General features: G+C 40.8%; 1 protein-coding gene across 1 annotated transcript; it reads left to right on the top strand.

Moving 5' to 3' along the window:
* The first annotated feature begins 2,522 nt into the window (after positions 1 to 2,522).
* Positions 2,523 to 17,895, top strand: LOC109423957 (GILT-like protein 1). Its single transcript, XM_019699026.3, has 3 exons — positions 2,523 to 3,312; positions 3,382 to 3,546; positions 16,745 to 17,895. Exons 1-3 carry the CDS (start codon positions 3,205 to 3,207, stop codon positions 17,162 to 17,164), a joined length of 693 nt encoding a protein of 230 aa, XP_019554571.1. The 5' UTR covers positions 2,523 to 3,204; the 3' UTR covers positions 17,165 to 17,895.
* The last annotated feature ends 1,215 nt before the right edge of the window (positions 17,896 to 19,110 follow it).

Here is a 19,110-nt window from a genome sequence, read left to right as displayed (position 1 = left end):
ACTCGACATCTGTAATGACAAACCATTTAAATATTTTCGTAAATATAAAATGTAATCGGAACAATCAGAATGGAATATCGCTATCACTGGATATGACGGAGTCAAAAGATGTTTTCCATATAGGGTGCGGGCACCGGTTTTGGCCAGTCTAAGGGAAATCATTTTTATAAAAATAACCAATAATCCTATGAAAACAACCAATGCGTCAAAAGGAAGGTTTCAATCTATATTTTGAAGGAAAAATGCAGAAATCAAGCCAATACTTGATTTTTGTATTACAAGAGGCACTGGCCAAAATAGAAGCTCTGCCGCAGTTTTGGCCATATTCTTATGTTTGGTTTCTATTTTGGCCAATCACGTGTATTTCTTATGGGAGTGGCCAAATTAGAAGCACCCTGGCCAAAATAGATATATGGGAGCAGATTTTTAAAGGAAATATATTTTTTTCTTCCAGTTTTTAATCAAAATGTGTGGTTTTCACAGCTGTAATCATCATATTGTATTAGGATCTACTGGTAAAAAATAAATTTACACCGATTTAGATCGCAACAGGCTCAATACCGCACTATGGCCAAAACTCCGGACTGGCCAAAACTGAAGCTTCTACCCTATTCAACGAAATATAGGGGAACTTAGGTATTTTCGACAGTTTTGTTCTCTTCGTCATGGGGGGTTTTTTGAAACCCATTGATCTCTGATTTGGCCTCAAATCCTTCCCAACCAAGCTGAGTTATATGCCCAAATTTCAGGCAATTTGGCCCACAAGAACCCTCTATGACAAACCTGTCGATAATACCCTTCGTCACCCTATTTACGATTAAAAATAATATTTTCCAAATACATTATATTATTTTTGAAACCAATTCATTCAATTTTCACATTGAAACGCATGGAACGAGCGCACCCATTTATGTGTACCCATCTTTCTCTCCATCGCTAGTTGTACAAAAGTTTTGAAAAGAGTTCACTGCTGATAGTAAATACATTGAATAAAACTATGAAGGAGGACACAAACGCGCTAATCGATAGACTTTACGACATTATATCCTTTAAAAGGAAATTATTATATGAACCAATCACATTTCAATCATACAACCGCTGTTCAAATAAATACGAGTCTGCCTAGCATTGCCACTTCTCATATTTCTCATACTCAGTTGCTCACGCGCTCACTGTGCTGCGGGTCCGCTGTTCTGCGAAAGAAGCAAAACCAAACTAACGACGTCAAATAGAAAAAGCATAGGGTGCATCAGTGTTGTTTGGAAATACATTTTCTTGTACAATAAAAATTCGAAAAATGCTGCTTGTTTAGCTGATAGCCACTTTTTATTTTAAACCAAAATTATTCGTCAATTTTTACACTAACATACAAAAAACTGAAACGTTCGTCATCTTTGGTATCGACATGTTGTATATTTAAGTCGAAATGAAATCATGAAGGTCGCAAGAACGCTTACCAAAGTGAATCGAGATCACGTGACTGTTTCCCTCTCCACTGACAAATATTCCTTTTTGTGACAGTCGTGGATACGCTGAGGTGATCCCGGTTGCTAGGAGCGACGTACAATCATACTTACATTGATTCCCTTCTTTGCTAACCGTAAAATGCTACGCTCTTGATATGATAGAGTTTGTAATTCTCCAAATCACAATCACACATGGAAAACGGTATGCTACTCCGAACTCCGTTTGTCGGATACTTCTGCAACATCGATTATTCTGCTCAATCTTGGAGGTACGGTCATCTATGCTCAGTATCGTGTTTTTCTGCATTTTACGTGACATTTTCTCCACTGCCAACTATATTCATTCAAATATTTTGAATTTTATTATTATTTCTGTTGACCGTTTTTTTTTTCAGCTAAGTATTTGATGAGCTTTTACACAGTTATTATCTGAGAGATTCCTCTGCCAATGATTATTTTGCATGTTTATATTGTGTGGCAGGCACCTAGATACTCGATGCCCAAGGCAGTCAGGCAATTTCCATTACAAAAAGTTCCTGGTCAGACCGGAAATCGTACTCGTCACCCTCAGCATGGTCATGCAGAACACGCACGCCTGTACTGCGTGGCTATATGGGTCTAAATGCTGTTTTGTTTTGTATGAACATGTTGTTGTAATTCCTCATGATATAACCAATTGGGTTTTAAAATTTTAAAAAATGTCACTATGATTTTTTTAAGATTTTTAAAATTTTGTTTTGGTACCTAAAATCTATTTCAAAGAGATTTTTTGAAATCCCCTTTTGACAGCTAGCTGTTTGACAGCTCCGCCCAGTAGAAATTGCGAAGAGGGGTGATTCGACAAATCGCTCCCATACAAACTTCAAATTGATTTTAAAATAGGTTCCCGGACTCCAAAATTCATGAAAATTTGGATTTCGGCTCAGTTTGACATGCAGATTTAGAACATCGAATTATCTCAACACCGTTAAAAAAGCCAATTTCAACATTTCTGCACAACGATGACCCACCCTAATTTCAATCCACCCCCAAGCAAACCATCAGCTTTACGACTGTCACATTCGCTTCGCTCGCAGTGATAAGGACATTCTCGGCTCGGCTCGGCAGCGCAATAATTCTATAGCTTGATAGCTGAAGCGAGTAGTTTTAGATATACCGTATTTAGTGCATAGGTATACATCTTTTCCTTTATCCTACAGTACAATTATGCTACAGGAAACACCATTGTTCAATACTCGTCGTATAGTTTAATGAATTGCTCAGGTTCGCGAAAACATTACTTTATAATGCGTTGTAAGTGATAAGCTTTAGGTTCGATGATTAATCGCGTGCGTGTACTTATGTGCTTCTGAACCTGTTATAAATCTACGTAATTTTATCCTATTCTAAATGCTTGAGTGAATTTTTTCACGTAGCTACTGATAAGTGAAGATTTTTCTCCTGTTCGCATCCATACATTCAAATCGTTCGTATCAACGCAAAGCTATAAAGTGTCGTTTCCAGTTCCTACTCTGCAAGGTGTTATTGTATAGCGACGATAAAAATCAATCTCAAATTTCAACATGCCAATGGTGGTGGCGAATGTGGCTCTATAATCACAATCAGTAAGCATAAAAGGTGATTAGTCTGCACATTGATCGCGATTTATTGAGCCCGGCGACTGGCGTAATCGAAATTCCCAAAAACCGATAAGTCCCGTTCGTACAGAAGAAAAGAAGCAAAGCAAGCGGGTGGCAAAATGTACCAAAAACGCTTGATGCGAATCATCTACCTGATTCTATTTGTGGTGGTAGTGATATTGCTGTACAAGAGCTTCACCAGTGCGCCGGAATCCAGCCCAATCCAAGTAGGCAGAAACGATTGGAAAATACTAGTTTTGCGGTTTTTTGATCAATTCTTACTTTTTTGTTTCAAGGATGACTCCCTGGCCCGACCGGCTGATGCACCCATCTACACTATGGTCTTCTACGAGGCCCTTTGCCCGGATTCGAAAAATTTCATCATCAAGCAGTTGCAGCCGGCATTTGTGAGGGCACCACATCTGCTGGAAATACAATTCGTGCCGTACGGCAAAGCGTCGGTGAGTACTTTTCTCTCTCTCTCGGCATATGTACCTACCTGTATAAGCTATAAGTAAGTGGGCGCCGGAAGGAGTTCAATTCGAATTGTTTTCAAGTTTTATTTGCACAAGTGATGATATTTAGTTTATCGAAGGTTGATACCTTATGCAAGCTTGAACAATCCAACTAGGGTAAAAGCTCCCTTAGTGGAGGTAGTACCAATAGTGGTGGTAGTGGCAATTCAGCACTATTTCGACCAAAATGCTTGCAAATGACATTTTTAATAGATGCATCATACCTAATTAATAACATAAATTCAATTTTGTAGTCAGGATTTGCCGGAAAACCTATTTTAAACAATTATTTTCCTTAATTTTTTAGCTCCTTTGCGCCTATAGTGGTGGTAGTGTTCCTATAGTGGTGGGTCCCATAAGAATTCAATGGGATGCGCCACTATAGGAACCAATGTTAAATTTTACCTCCATTATAGGAACCGTGTACCTATAGTTGATGTAAGTGATTTATTGGCAAAAACAGAAACAAACAATAGTTTTTACATTTTTCCTAGCAAATTTAAGTGAGAAACTACCGATCAACGTTTTCAGACTTTTTATTTTGTGGTATTATCAATTTTTTTCAATTATTTTACTACAAGGAGCTACTAATAGCACCACTATTGGTACATTTACCCTATCGTTATTAATTACAAACTTTTTATTAGTAAAGCGAGAGGAGAGGATGCTGATGTGTACGGGGTTAATTCGTAGAGGAACTCATAGAAAAGATCTATCGACTCTAGGAATCCTTTGAGGAATTCCAAAAAGAGCATTTAGAGGCAGTGTTGAGAATACTCACTTGCAAGAGTAATACTCACTTGCTTCTATCTTAGTCCAGAAGCATGCTATCAAAAAATGATTTTTGAAGGACTTTTAGATTGTAGTTTAATCTAAAAGTTGCCGAATAAAGTAAAGATCGCAGACGCATACCAAAGTTGTGAGAGAGCTGTGAGTACGTGTAATTCATACTCACCTTGTGCTCACAGCTCTCTCGAGATAGAAGCAAGTGAGTATAACTTTTCGCAAGTGAGTATTCCCAACACTGTTTAGAGGAATTTCCGAAAGAATTTCTTCAGAAAATACCAGAGATTTTCTAATGTAATCTCTGTAAAAATTACTGAAGAAACTTCTGAATAAAGCCCAGGAAAAAAATTTCAAGGAATTTCTATAAAATTACCTAGATGAACTTCTGGAGAAACCACTGGAAGAATTCCTAGAGAATCTATTGAAAAATCCCTAAATATGTAAATCCTAGAAAAATTTCTTTCTGAAATTTTTGGAAAAAAATCCTGAAGGAATCTAATAATTCACGGAAAAATATATGTAGGAAAACGGAGAGAAGAAACTCTAGATGATTTTTTGAAGGAATCTAGATTTCTTGCAAAATCCGTCGAAGATTTTTTGTATGATTGTCATAGGTTGTATTTGAAAATAGTACAAGTAAATCCAGAAAGATTCTCTAAAGAAATTTCTGTTATTATCTCTAGAGGAATTCTCGAAATTTTCTGTAAAAATTCAAGGAAGGAATTCTAGAAGATATCTCTGGGGCTTCTGAAGGAATCCCCGGATGAATTCATGAACGAACTATTCAATCCCTGGAGCAATTGTGGATGTAATCCTTGAAAGATTTCCGAAGCAATATCTGAAGAAATTGCTGCAGGAAACAATCGGCGAAATATAAGAATTAATAAAGTCATCTCTGGACGAAAACCTGGTTTAGCTTTTGAAGAATACTTGAAACTATTTTAATTTTTGTAGGAATGATATAGGCGCATTTCCTACAAGAACACCATGAAAAATTGATACAGGAATTCGTGAAGAAACACCACAGAAAAAAACCCTCCAAGAATCTCTAAAGAAATTTCTATAAGCATCTCAAGTTTCAAAAGTTTCAAGAGCAATCACTGTAGAAATTCCTATAGAGATATGTCTGGACGAGCTTCTGAAATAATTCCTGGATTTATTTGTAAGCGAATGAAACGCTGGAGCAATTCCGGATGTAATCCATGAAGGAATTTCTGAAGCAATCTCTGAAGAAACTGCTGCGGAAGTTCATGCTTAAATTTCGAACAACAAATACCTGGAGCAATTCTTTCATTTTCATTTTGCAGCATTTGGTGGGGCAATGAGAGCGCAAGTCAGTCCAAAGCCGATGATAAGGAGGGGTAATGGCTGAATAGTCTTTGCTGACCACATAAACGCCATGGGATAGGAAAAGGGTATTTTGGTGTGGGATTAGGGTGTTGGTATAGACTTGACAATATCAATGCTATTCAGATGCAAAATAATTTTTAGGCTCAATAGTGAATCGTATACCTTCCAAAACCAAAAATACAATAATCCACAAAATGCCTAGCAAGTCACAGAAATCAAAAGCGCCCGATTGTTTATTTTGTCAATTATAACAAACGGACACTGCTACCCTTTCCGACTCGCCATAGTCACCCCGGAAAAAATGTCCCTTCAGTTCTGGAAAATATATTATTCCCAATTAAGTCTTTGATCGAATTGTCCGCGTGGTCTTGTAGTACCCCTTCTAGGTAAGAACCAGTCATTGCCATACATATTAAATGCTAGACATGACCCCATGGATAGCATTTGCATATGTAAAAGCTTTACTGATGTGATTTTCCTATTAGGCAATTCTCTCATCTCATGTTTGTCTTCAAAACCTTGTCTAGTATAGAAAATTGAAGTTAATAAACAATACATTACAAGGTTCGAATTCCCATAGAATGAGAATGAATGCACTACAATACCATAGAAGATAATATCACATTTGCTGATTACAGTACAAATGCGAAAAATCTTCCTTTTCCCCCTATCCGCAACCCGGGGACGCGCCCTGTTGGATTTCGAAGGCCTCGGAGAATATTAAAAACCTTCAATTGCATTCCCACACACTAACCCACATTGCCCATTCAGGGGTCTGACTGGGCCTATTACCCTCCATCAGTTTGTAATATTCTCACCAACTTGGAAAAATATTTTCCCGGCACATAAATGTCTTCGACAAATGTTCGATATACTATGCAGCAACATGATCAGTATAACTATATCAGATGACTTGAAGATCTGATTTTACAGAATTGTTTGCCATTGATTATATATTCAGCTATTCTAATCATTACTGCAAAGCACATCGGCCACATGCCTGAAATCAAAGCTTCCTGGAATATATAATCCAAGCCCAGGGAATTTCATATAAAGAGAGATATTACCATTTTAATTTGATTTTTATAGATGTTAGGCTTAGAGCCTTGTTAGGATAAGAATTTTTAAAGGTATCTTTGAAGGAATTTCTGCTAAAAACCTTTAGGAATTTCTTGAATAATACGTAGAGGAATACATAGATGAACTAAATAGAAATCCTGAATTCTTAAAGAAATTTCTAAAGGAACATATCCAACACATACTGGAATAGCTAGGAGAGTTCCTGTAAGAATTTCAGAAGGAAGATCTAGAGACATTTCTGGAAAAAATCCCTGGAGGATATTCTGAAGCAGTCCCTGCAGAAATCATAAGGAAACATTCTTATATGAATCTCTGGAGAAGGATCTGTAGAAATCTCTGAAGGATTTTTTGTAAACTCCCAGAAGTTTTTTTAATAATATTTTTACAAAATTTCTAAAAGAATTCCTGGAAGAATCTGTAGGAATTCCAAAAATAAATTTACGAAAAAATGCAAAATTTGCAAAATGCAAAAATGTTTAAGCCACTCCTGGATGTAGAATCTATTTTGATTGAAAAATCATGAATTTTGAGCTATAGGAAGATAGCAGTACAAGGTGTTCAACAAATGTTCTTCTCACTCCCAATCGGAACCTGTTCAGGAATATACAATTGTTCCATTGATTTGTTGGTCCTTGTTAATCTGGATGCCCTTATGGATAGAATAGCTAAGCCGAAAATATTTATACGGAATATAATTCTTGAAACCAATTGTCTTGTACTCTATGCCCATAAGGAAGTCAAGGAAAATTTCATTACGTGAAGTCCCTTGACCGACAGGGAATCGAACTACTCAGCATGGTCTTGCTGAATATCCCAAGGTTTTTATCAAGAGTTTAGAAAATCTATTTTTCCTGACTGAAAAAATATTAAGTAGTTATCAAGTTTCACAAGTAAAATTGGATTTTAGGCTAAAAGTTGGAAGTTCTCATAGAAATATCCGCTAGCAGTAATCTTGGCTCTCCGAAACAAGTTCAATATAGTAGATAATATGTAGTGACTTTATAACGGAAAAGTTGCTTTAGTTGAAACGCCGTAAAACAGACTGGCCCAAAAGAAGTAACTAAGTCACGAAACAGTGACTCTCTACCGAGCCTGTTAAAATAACTGCAAATTTAAATTTGTTTAAAAAATAACCGACATTTTTAAAACGAATTTATGGAGAATTTATGAAAAGAGTTTACGGTGATAAAGTACCCTTCATGAATAATTCTAGTTGGATAAATCATCTATTGATGCACACTCCACGCTTTTCTTATGATGTGTGCAACAATAGGCAAGTTTTTAACCGCTCAGTTTACCCGAAGTACGGGATTCTTTTTTAGACGCATTTCGAAATTCCCCCTAATGCTTTCAATAATGCAATAATAATAATAATAAAAATATATATATATATATATATAGGCTAGACTGGGTCAACAAAGTCGATATTTTGGAACAAAGCTTTTTCGATTCCCTTTAGCGTCCAAAACAACTGTGCAAAATTTGGGAGCGATTGGTTGCATCCCCGTATTCCGCATTGCGATTGAAATTTGTATGGAATTTACTATGGGAAAACGTGCTTTTTTGCATTTTTGTCATAAATTCGATTTTTTTGTCTAAAACCATCTAACTAATGACGTTAAAGTGTAGCCTAGGATATGCCGAAAAACTTTGCCGAAGACTGCAAAGTGATCCGACACTTGTGAAAAAGGTTATAGCGTACATATTGCCCGGTGGTGCTTAAAGTTTAACATGTAAAGGAATAACATCAATAATAAAATCTCAATTTTTGGCCTCAGTTACCAAGCGAATAACTTTTTTCACAAGCGTTGGGTCACTTTGCGGTCTTGGGCAAAGTTTTTTTGGCATATCCTAGGCTATACTTTAACGTCATTAGTTAGATGGTTTCAGACAAAAAATTTCAATTTATGACAATAATGCAAAAAAGTACGTTTTCCCATACTAACTTCCATACAAATTTCAATCGCAATGCGGAATACGGGGACGCAACCAATCGCTCCCAAATTTTGCACAGTTGTTTTGGACGTTAATATAGATTAAAAAAGCTTTGTTCCGGGTTGATGCGATCAAATTTAAACTTTCTCCATACAACGTTGACCCACTCTAATATAGGCTGTATTTGGTCCAGTGTTAGTTGGCCTTTCAATAAATAAATTTACTTTGAAAATCCTAATTGCAGGTGTGAAATGAATTCAATATGATTTTGTATGAGAACTTATTGGACACGGTGTAGAGTCAAATTCTGAAAATAATACACAAAAAAGCTTTCTCAGAGGAGCTTTATAAGTGATTTCCGAAAGAGTTACTGAATGAATTGGGCACAATCGGAGAAGTCTTATAGTTGAAGTAATGAGCTTAATTTTAGTATGGTGAGAAGATCAATTATCTGTTTCTGCAATGAAATGGTTCTTAAAGCGTGGGTATTATGATTCCTTGCCTAATTTGATGCTGTTTGAGCAAAACTCTGGGTAACTGTGTTGTTTAAATTGAAGAAATGGAGAGAACAACAACACGGTTACCTAAAATTTTGCCTAAACAGCATCAAATTAGTCTATGAATCATAATACCCACGCTGTTTGCACTATTTCATTGCAGAAATGGAGAATTGATCATCTCACTATACCAAAATCCAGCTCACTACTTTCAATCTAGTACTTTATCGTTTGCTTCCTACAGGACGCAATTAGTGAAGTACTAGATTGAAAGTAGTGAGCTGGATTTTTGTATGCTGAGATGATCAGTTCTCCATTTTTGCAATGAAATGGTGCAAACAGCGTGGGCTATATGATTTCTTGCCTAATTTAATGCTGTTCGAGCAAAAGTTTGGGTAACTGTGTTTATTTTATTTATTTTATTACATCGTCTTCGACATACATCGTACATACTGTACTTATAAACTAACACAATTAAATTATCTTAGGATCTAAACAATTCTCTTCAGTCGGGTTTTAAAAACAGATTTGGACATATGTTTTAAAATCGAACACTTCACAAACATTATTAAACAAGCGAATGCAAGAGTCAAGTGGGTTATTATATCCGTAATTTGTTCGGTGATAGGGGCCAGCCAAAAGAGAAGAGTACCGGAACCGCCGAGGTGGAATATTAAACGGTATCTGCTCAAGAAGCGAAGAGCAGTCGATTGCTCCCGTGATTATGTCGAAGACGAATAAACGCTGCATGTTCTCTCGCCTGGTCGATAGTGGTTCCAACCCTATCAGTTTGCATCTTGCCGAATAAGGAGGAAGATTAACTGGATCGTTCCACGGTAGTAGCCGCAGTGCAAAACGGAGAAATTTCTTCTGCACACGTTCTACGCTGGCGATATGATGTACATAGTATGGAGACCAAACCTGTGATGCATACTCTAGTATGTTTCGCACTAACGATCAATAAAGTGTTTTTAGGACGTACACGTCGGTGAATTCCGAACCATGCCGGTGTATGAATCCTAGCACAGAAAACGCTTTCGCTGTTACAGTTCCCACATGTTCGTTGAAGTTCAGCTTTTCGTCCACGATGACTCCAAGGTCGCAGATTGACGTTACGCGTTCCAATTGTTCTTTATCCATATTGTAACGATAGTGATGGGGATTGTGAGAGCGAGTAAACGATAAGATTTTACATTTTTGACTATTTACACGCATGCCGTTATCGCTACACCAAACCAACACGGTGTTGATGTCCTCTTGAAGGTCGGCAGAGTCTAGCGGTGAACACACCACACGGAAGAATTTAAGGTCTTCAGCAAACGAAAGTTTAAAAGACGAAAGCAGCAAACACAAATCGTTAACAAATATGTTAAAAATCAGCGGTCCAAGCACACTTCCCTGTGGGACTCCGGACGTAATGGGAAACATGCGAGATTCGGTCGAGTTAACCACTACATACGCGGTACGCTCGGATAGGTATGACAAAACCCACTCGGTAATCCAATTTGGAAAGCCGAGTGTTGTTGCAGTTGCAATAAAAAAATAATTCAAAAATACAGCTACCCAAAATTGTGCTCAAACAGCATCAAATTAGACAAGAAATCATATAACCCACGCTCTTTGCACCATTTCATTGCAGAAATGGAGAACTGATCATCTCACCATACAAAAACCCAGCTCACTACTTTCAATCTAGTATGGTAAGTGGGGGCAGGATGGGTCACCTAAGAAATGGACCCCTATAACTGTCTGAATATAAATCGCATTTCTCTGTATTCTACCACGACTCTCAGATACACTAGTCATCTATGATATAAAAGTATAGAAAGGTCATAAAGTTTGAAACCTGCTTCTTGACAAGCAATTTTCAAAACATGACCCATCTTGCCCCACCTCATTTTTACGGGGGCAAGATGGGTCAGCTATCAGAAAACTCGATTTTTCTCCAACAAAAAATACTATATCTTCTATTTTTTCTCTATACATCTAAGCTTCACAGACGTACAGATTACATGAAAAAAGTGTTGAAACATATCGGTAGATTATTCTCAGAACTAGAAGATTTTTGTTCAGGTAGCCATGAACGGACTTTGAAAACTTATATTTTTTGTAGAAAAAATTTAAAAATAGTTTCACAAACTCTCAGTGCTCTAATTGCTTCGATAATGTAGGTCACAGAATAGCCTTTCAATGAAGAATAAAACATTTTCAAAAACTATGCAAACATACCGAAAAATTAGGGTGACCCATCTTGCCCCGTCTACACAATACACGTAGTTATATGGAATGTATAGCATAAGGAGTACATATAACGAAAAAATATTTTATTTTTTTCTGTGCAAGGAACGTAAAGAATTTTTAAAACAATATATCACTTTTTTGTGTATCCACTTCGTTCATCTGGGAAAATTATTGAAAGATTCAAAAAATATATAGTACGGTTGAAAACGGTACTGACCCATCTTGCCCCCTGACCCATCTTGCCCCCACATACCATACAACCACCGATTGCGTCCTATTCCTAAAGGATTCGCTTGATTAATGTTCGATGGAGTTCTTAAAAAAAATCGAAACTCCTGGAGGTATCTCCATCCAAAGTACCTATTAACTAAATTATCTCCAGCAGAAATTTCATGATAAATGTTTAAAGGAATCCCTCGAGGATTTCCTGAGGGAAGCTGAGAACATTCCTGAAGAAACTTGGATTTTGTTTTCAAAGAATTACTAGATGTAACTATTTAAAAAGATTTCCTTAAGAATCTCTGGGCCCGTATAGCCGAGGCGGTAAACGCACGGGTATTCAGCATGACCATGCTGAGGGTGACGGGTTCGATTCCCGGTCGGTCCAGGATCTTTTCGTAAAGGAAATTTCCTTGACTTCCTTGGGCATAGAGTATCTTCGTGCCTGCCACACGATATACGCATGCAAAATGGTCATTGGCAGAGGAAGCTCTCAGTTAATAACTGTGGAAGTGCTCATAGAACACTAAGCTGAGAAGCAGGCTTTGTCCCAACGAGGACGTTACGCCAAGAAGAGAGAGAGAGAAGAATCTCTGGGAGAATTACTAAAAAAAAAAAATCCGGACTTATAATTAGTGTTATAAATATGTTTTCTGTAACCTTTATGGTCATAAACCCAGCGTCGAAAACTTTAGTCTGCCCTAATTGGCTAAATATGTAACTTTTATAAACGCAGAGCTTGTATTAACAACGTGTGGTTTATTGAATAGTTGGTTTGAGAATGACAAGAATAAGTAAAAGTCAAAGAAGCAGGATTGCTGTGATTGGTTTAACGATTGCTTCTGACTTCCGGGTTGCTACGTCATCACCCCCTCTCAATCGTTGAGCCCTAGATTCCTTCGCATCTCGTTGAGCCGTCCAGGGTCCAGGGACTTGGTGAAAACGTCAGCTAATTGTTCTTGGGTACCGACAGCCTTCACTTGGATTCGCCCTGCAGCAATATGATCCCTGATGAAATGGTGTTTGACATCTATGTGCTTGCTTCGTTTCGTTTCCAAATTGTTGGCCATGCCGATGCAGCCTCTATTGTCCTCAAAAATGGTTACTGGTGTCTTCGGATCTTTAATCTTCATGTCTTCAAGAACTCCGGCCAACCAAAGCGCCTCTGCAGTGGCTGCACTCAAGGCGACGTATTCCGATTCACTTGAAGATATGGCCACCGTAGTTTGTTTCTTGCTGCACCATGAAACCGTTGATCCAAAAACTTTGAATACATATCCGGTTACCGATTTCCGGTCTTCAGTATCAGCAGCCCAGTCAGCATCAGCAAATCCAATTAGCGGCTCGGTGTCTTGTCGTCGAAACTCCAATACGGCGTTGGCGCTTCCCTTCAGGTATCGGACGACTCTCTTTAAACATTGCCAGTGCGATTCCATTGGGTTTTGTTGATACCGGCCTAGGTACCCGACTGGAAAGCATATGTCCGGTCGGACACACAGCATGATGTACATTAGGCTGCCTAGCAGCTCCCTGTACGGTTGTCTTGTAGGTGTTCCATCTCGTTGTAGTTGCAATCCTTTCTCCATGGGTGACTTTGCTGGATTACATTCAACCAATCCGAAATTCTGCACGATCCTTGCCACATGCGCCTGCTGCGAGAGTTGTAGAGTTCCAGCTTCACGATTGTATGCAATTTTCATCCCAAGGAAGTGGCGTGCCTCCCCGCAGTCGGTCATACAGAAAACGGTTGAAAGTTGCTGCTTCAAACGAATGATGGACTTCAATTTCCTCCCCGCGATTAGTAAATCGTCGACATACAGGACAACGTATAGCTCATCTTCTTCATCGCTTCTGATGTACAAACAGTAATCGTGACGAGATCGGTGGAAACCCAGCTTGACCATTTGGCTGTTGAATTTCTCGTTCCAGCAGCGCGGTGACTGCTTCAGCCCGTACAATGACTTGAGGAGCTTGCATGCCATGTTCGGAGGAGCCTGGACGCCTTCAGGGACTTCGATGTAGATTTCCTCCTTGAGTTCTCCATGTAAAAACGCAGTTTTGACGTCCAATTGGTGAAAATAGAATCGCTTGTGGACGCCTACCGCCAACACAGTCCGGATGGTTGATAGCTTGGCAACTGGTGCATACGTTTCTTCAAAATCCACACCTTGACGTTGTAGGAAGCCCTTCGCTACCAGTCGAGCCTTGTAACGTACGGCCTGGCCATTCTCGTCTTCCTTCACTCGAAATACCCACTTGGACTTTAGGGGCTTCACGCCGCGTGGACAGGACGTCATCTTCCACACGTTATTTGCCTTCATGGACCGTAGCTCATCATCGATTGCCTCCAGCCAGTTATCACGATCGCTCCGCCTCTCGATTTCGCTGAAGCACTTGGGTACATCTGAAGAATACGAGCCAACAGAAGTTGCTCTGTAACCAGTGAAAAAATTCAACAACTTACCGGGGAGCTTGCGCTCCCGTTCGCTGCGCCTCAACGTCGGTTGTCCTTCGGACTCGAGTTGTTCTGAATGCGAAGGGAGCGCCCCAGTATCATCCACATCGGAAACGTCTTCGTCATCAGTGAGGATTTCATCATTACGAGCTTCAATCAACGGCTCTTCAGTTTCGATATCGGTATCAGGTCCTTGGCGTCCTTCGATTAACGGTTCGTGTAGATCCTGAGTGACTTCCTCCGCGTGACTATAAGGTATAACGACTAGTGGACCATTTTCATCTTGCTCGCAGTTTTGTTCAAAGGGGTAACATGTTTCTTGAAACTTGACGTCACGAGCGATTGAAATTCTCTTCGTTGTTCTGTCCCATAGACGATAACCGTTCGGGGCATATCCAAGCATGACCATTTCACAACTTTTGGCATCCAGTTTCTTCCTTCGCTGTCCGGGAATCCAAGAAAACGCCTTGCATCCGAATACACGGAGTTTCTCCAAGTTTGGCTTCTCGTTGTACCAGCACTCCGCCGGGGTTAAGCTTCTCGATAGGGCAACGGTAGGACTTCGGTTCACCAGGTACACGGCAGTAAGTACAGCTTCTGACCACAACGCTTTCGGAACATGCGAATCAATCAGCATAGTGCGGACCTTCTCAACAATGGTTCGGTTGAACCTTTCCGCGACGCCATTTTGCTGTGGCGTATAAGCAACCGTTGGCTCGATCTGAATGCCTTTCTGCGAATAGAATTGCTTCTGGATGTTAGAAAGATACTCACGGCCTTGATCAATCGTTAGCTTCGAAATCTTCAGATTGAATTTTGCTGTCACCAGCGCCTCGTATTCGCGAAAGCGGGCAAACACCTCCGACTTCCTTTTCATCAGGAACAGCATAGCAAAGTGGGTATGGTCGTCTATGAAGGAGACAAAGTACTTTGATCCATCCCACGCCGTCGGCTCGATTGGTCCGCAAACATCTGAATGGATTCTTTCCAATGGCCTCGATGATACAGGACGGGTTCCGTTGAAAGGTTCACGGCATTGTTTCCCCTTTACGCACGCGTCACAAAACTCCAGCTTGTCCGCCTTAAAATCAACACCATCTGCAAGGTTGTTACTTACAATCGATTTCATTCCTTGTTGACTCAAGTGTCCGAGCCTGCGGTGCCACAAATCGGTCGCTTCAGTTTGACACATATTCGCCGAAGGTACTGGGATGTCCACCTCGATCTCGTAAAGATTTCCTCTCAAATTCGCAGTAGCAATGACCTCGTTGTCCTTTTTGAGAACCGCTACGGAACCGCAGAAGATGACCACAACGCCCGCCTTCACCAGTTTCTTCACTGACATCAGGTTGTCTCGTAACTCAGGAACAAAGAGTACATCCTTCATGATCAGCGGGGTGTTCTTGTTACTGCTTCCAGCGATAGTTCCCACAAACTTGGACACCAACGTTTCTCCGTCTTTTGCGACTTGAATTTCTATTGGTTGCTTGAGTCGGCGGCTTTCCGAGAACACGGCAACATCATTCACCAGGTGGTCGCTTGAACCCGAATCGAGCTTGAACACCAGCTTACCGGTTCGTGGTTTCTCCGTCTTGCGACTTGCTACGAAACTGACCGCCTTCCGTTGATCCGCCGAATTAGCTTCACCACCTTTCTGTCGACAATCTTTCTTCAGATGCCCTCGCTTACCGCACTTGTGACACTTGCCTTGAAACTTCGTTGGCTTCCGATTCTTTTCTCCAGAAAACGCTGCCAACTTGACATCGGCCGAGACTTCGTGACGTTCGGTTCGCTTGAGCTCCTCCGCCAATAAGCGTTGCTTCACGACCTCCAAACTCAGCTCTTCCTCAGGGATGTTTTCAAGTGCTGTCACCAAGGGGTCAAACGTATCCGGAAGGGTTTGGAAAAGCAGAATGACCAGGTCGGCTTCCTCGATTCTTGCGCCTGCAGTCTTCAATTGCCGGATCAGGTCTTCAAACACCAGGAGATGCGCCCTCACGGAATCACCGTCCTTGAGCTTCAAACGATTCAGTTGCTTCCTCACCAGGTTTTGAGTGCTGATCGACCGTTTCGCAAAAGTGTTCTCGAGCGCCTTCCACATTTCCTTGGCCGTACGCTTCTCACAGACAATCGCCAGACATTCGTTTGCCAAGAAACTGACGATGAACGACTTCGCCTTCCGATCTTGATCCTCAAACTTGATCTTCTCAGCCGGTGCTTCGGGTACATCCTCCGTAATCGTGTTCAAAACGCCCACGGAGTCCAAAAACATTTTGACTCGGAAGCTCCAGTGCTGGAAACCTGCACCACCGTCGAATTGTGGAATACCACACACAGCTTCTCTCGTAGAGGTGCCCATAACCTTTTATAAACGCAGAGCTTGTATTAACAACGTGTGGTTTATTGAATAGTTGGTTTGAGAATGACAAGAATAAGTAAAAGTCAAAGAAGCAGGATTGCTGTGATTGGTTTAACGATTGCTTCTGACTTCCGGGTTGCTACGTCATCAGTAACTATACATTGTCATCAGAAACATTATATAATGCACATTTAATTCTTTTTTCCTTCTCTTTTTTAACAGACCAGCACATTATCCGACGGCTCACTATCATTCGACTGCCAGCACGGCCCGATCGAGTGCGAAGCAAACATCATCCACGCCTGCGTGGTGGAAGCCGTACATGATGCTAAAACTCGGCTGGACATGGTGGCCTGTATGATCCGGGACAACATGATTCCGAAGGACGCATTCTACCGCTGTGCCAAAGAGCACGGAGTGGAAATCGAGTCCATCCAAAAATGCTACGACAGCCCCCACGGCGCCGAACTGCTCAAGCTGCACGGTGAGGCAACCCATGCGCTGCGGCCACCGGTCACCTTCATTCCGACCATCACCCTGGATGGGCAACAGGGCCGGCAAGCTTCCATCCTGAAGGACCTCTTCGGCGAAGTGTGCAAGATTGCCTCCGGACGGGGACCGAAACCGGCGGAGTGCGAATGATAGCAGATGGTTCTCTACTCGATAAATCGGTTCACGCGCGAGATGTATGGCGAGTTCCGGCAAATTCCAGCGCACATCCAGCGCTCCATACTGCTGCTGCTGCAGTAGATTTAGCTCCCGATTGCAGCATGTTTAATTACCTACTACTCGGCAGCATACAACGATGATGCCCTCCACCAGAGACTTTGTTTAAGACATCGAGTAATTTATAAGTTGCAGAGTAGGCCATGTGGCCCTTGGCCTACTTAGAGGTATGAGTTGAAATGAAGACTTGTTTTCCATTTTGCATTGAAAATTTGAAACTTAAAGAGACGTAACATCAACCATAAAATCCAAACGCACGAAAATAGTTAAAGTTTTGCACCGAATTAGGAAAGTATTAGTAATTGAAATAATGTAGTAGATTTACATTTTGAATGTTACTCCCTCAGACCAGACTTGTAGTCGTAGGATAATTGTATGTCTAAGCTCAGTGTACCGGCCGATTGGATATTGAATGAGTAAGAAAGTAGAACAGAACGACGACGGTGTTAGTCCAAGCAAGTTTAGGTGATTTGTACGCAATATTCCAAAAAGGAAATAGTAGTCTTCGCTAGTGGAACGACATAGCAATAGCGAAAGGAAAGTAGAGGAATGACCTGGTAGCTGGAATCTATCTACAGGTATCGAAAAACCAAGGATATGTACTTTAAGTGATTAGATCTAAATAAACATAGAATGTCAAAAAATCACTGTTGTTTGATATCCGAAATTCGGAGCTTGAATAGATGACCGATACGTACCCCAATATTTATTCAGTGTGACTAAAAAAACAGCTCAACTTCACTACAGTCTATTCTGAGCAATCAAGATAGCCCGCGCACTCCCACTCTCTCACGTTACTATAACGGCGCCCTAAGAGGTTATGGGCTCGACCAATAAGGTCCCAATAAGCTGACCCCGTAGTATCCGCACAACTACTGCATCTATTCTGCAACATATGGGAAACAGCAGCATTTACGACTGGCTGGATGCAAGGCGTCTTAGTAAAGGTGCCCAAAAAGGGTGACCTGACTGTATGCGATAATTGGCGGGGCATCATGTTACTGTGTATCGTTCTCTAAGTCCTCTGCAAAGTGATCCTAAACCGGATACAGAAGAAGATTGACGCAACTCTCCGATGGCAGCAAGCAAGATTTCGTGCCGGACGATTCTGTGTGGACCATATTGTCACGCTACGTATCAATCTGGAGTCTCTCTACCATTGATTACGTAAAACCTTTCGATTGTCTCAATCACGGAAACATGTGGGAAGCCCTCAGGCGCAAAGGTGTCCCTGAGAAAATCATCGGCCTCATTGAAGCACAGTACAGGGCATTTTCGTGCAGAATACTGCACAACGGTGTTTTGTCCGATCCCATCCGGGTCGTTGCTGGAGTGAGGCAAGGATGCATACTATAATCGCTACTGTTCTTCATCGTAATCGCAAGATCCTGGTTGGTGCGATTGACCGTAAGCCAAATCGTGGATTGCTGTGGCACTGGCAACCTATTACCATGGAGCACCTAAATCACTTAGAACTGGCTGATGATGTTGCTCTCCTAGCTCAACGGCGCTCTGATATGCAGAGCAAGCTCGATGATCTTGTCTACCGCTCCTCAGTGGCAGATCTCAACGTCAACAAGACCAAATCGTTGAATGTAAACACGGTCAACCCTTCCAGTTGTACGGTAGCTGGGCAATCAGTGGAGAATGTTGAAAGCTTTCAATATCTTAGTAGCCAAATGGCGGCACCAAGATCGACATAGGTGCACGGATCAAGAAGGCGAGGGCTGCTTTTGCGAGTTAAAAAATGTATGGAAAAACGACCAGATTAGTCGACGCACCAAAATCCAAATTTTCAACTCGAACGTAAAATCTGTGCTGCCATACGCCAGTGAAACCTGGTGTGCATCAGTGGAGAACAC

Source organism: Aedes albopictus, chromosome 2 (genome assembly GCF_035046485.1).
Source record: "Aedes albopictus strain Foshan chromosome 2, AalbF5, whole genome shotgun sequence".
NCBI lineage: Eukaryota > Metazoa > Arthropoda > Insecta > Diptera > Culicidae > Aedes > Aedes albopictus.
The sequence above is the reverse complement of the archived record's forward strand: the minus strand, read 5'-3'. Positions and strand labels throughout refer to the sequence as shown.

Coding starts and splice junctions, on each gene's coding strand:
- LOC109423957 (XM_019699026.3), top strand. CDS start 3,205: ATGTACCAAAAACGCTTGATGCGAATCATCTACCTGATTCTATTTGTG. Junction 3,313..3,381: donor CGGAATCCAGCCCAATCCAA/GTAGGCAGAAAC, acceptor TTTTGTTTCAAG/GATGACTCCCTGGCCCGACC. Junction 3,547..16,744: donor TGCCGTACGGCAAAGCGTCG/GTGAGTACTTTT, acceptor CTTTTTTAACAG/ACCAGCACATTATCCGACGG.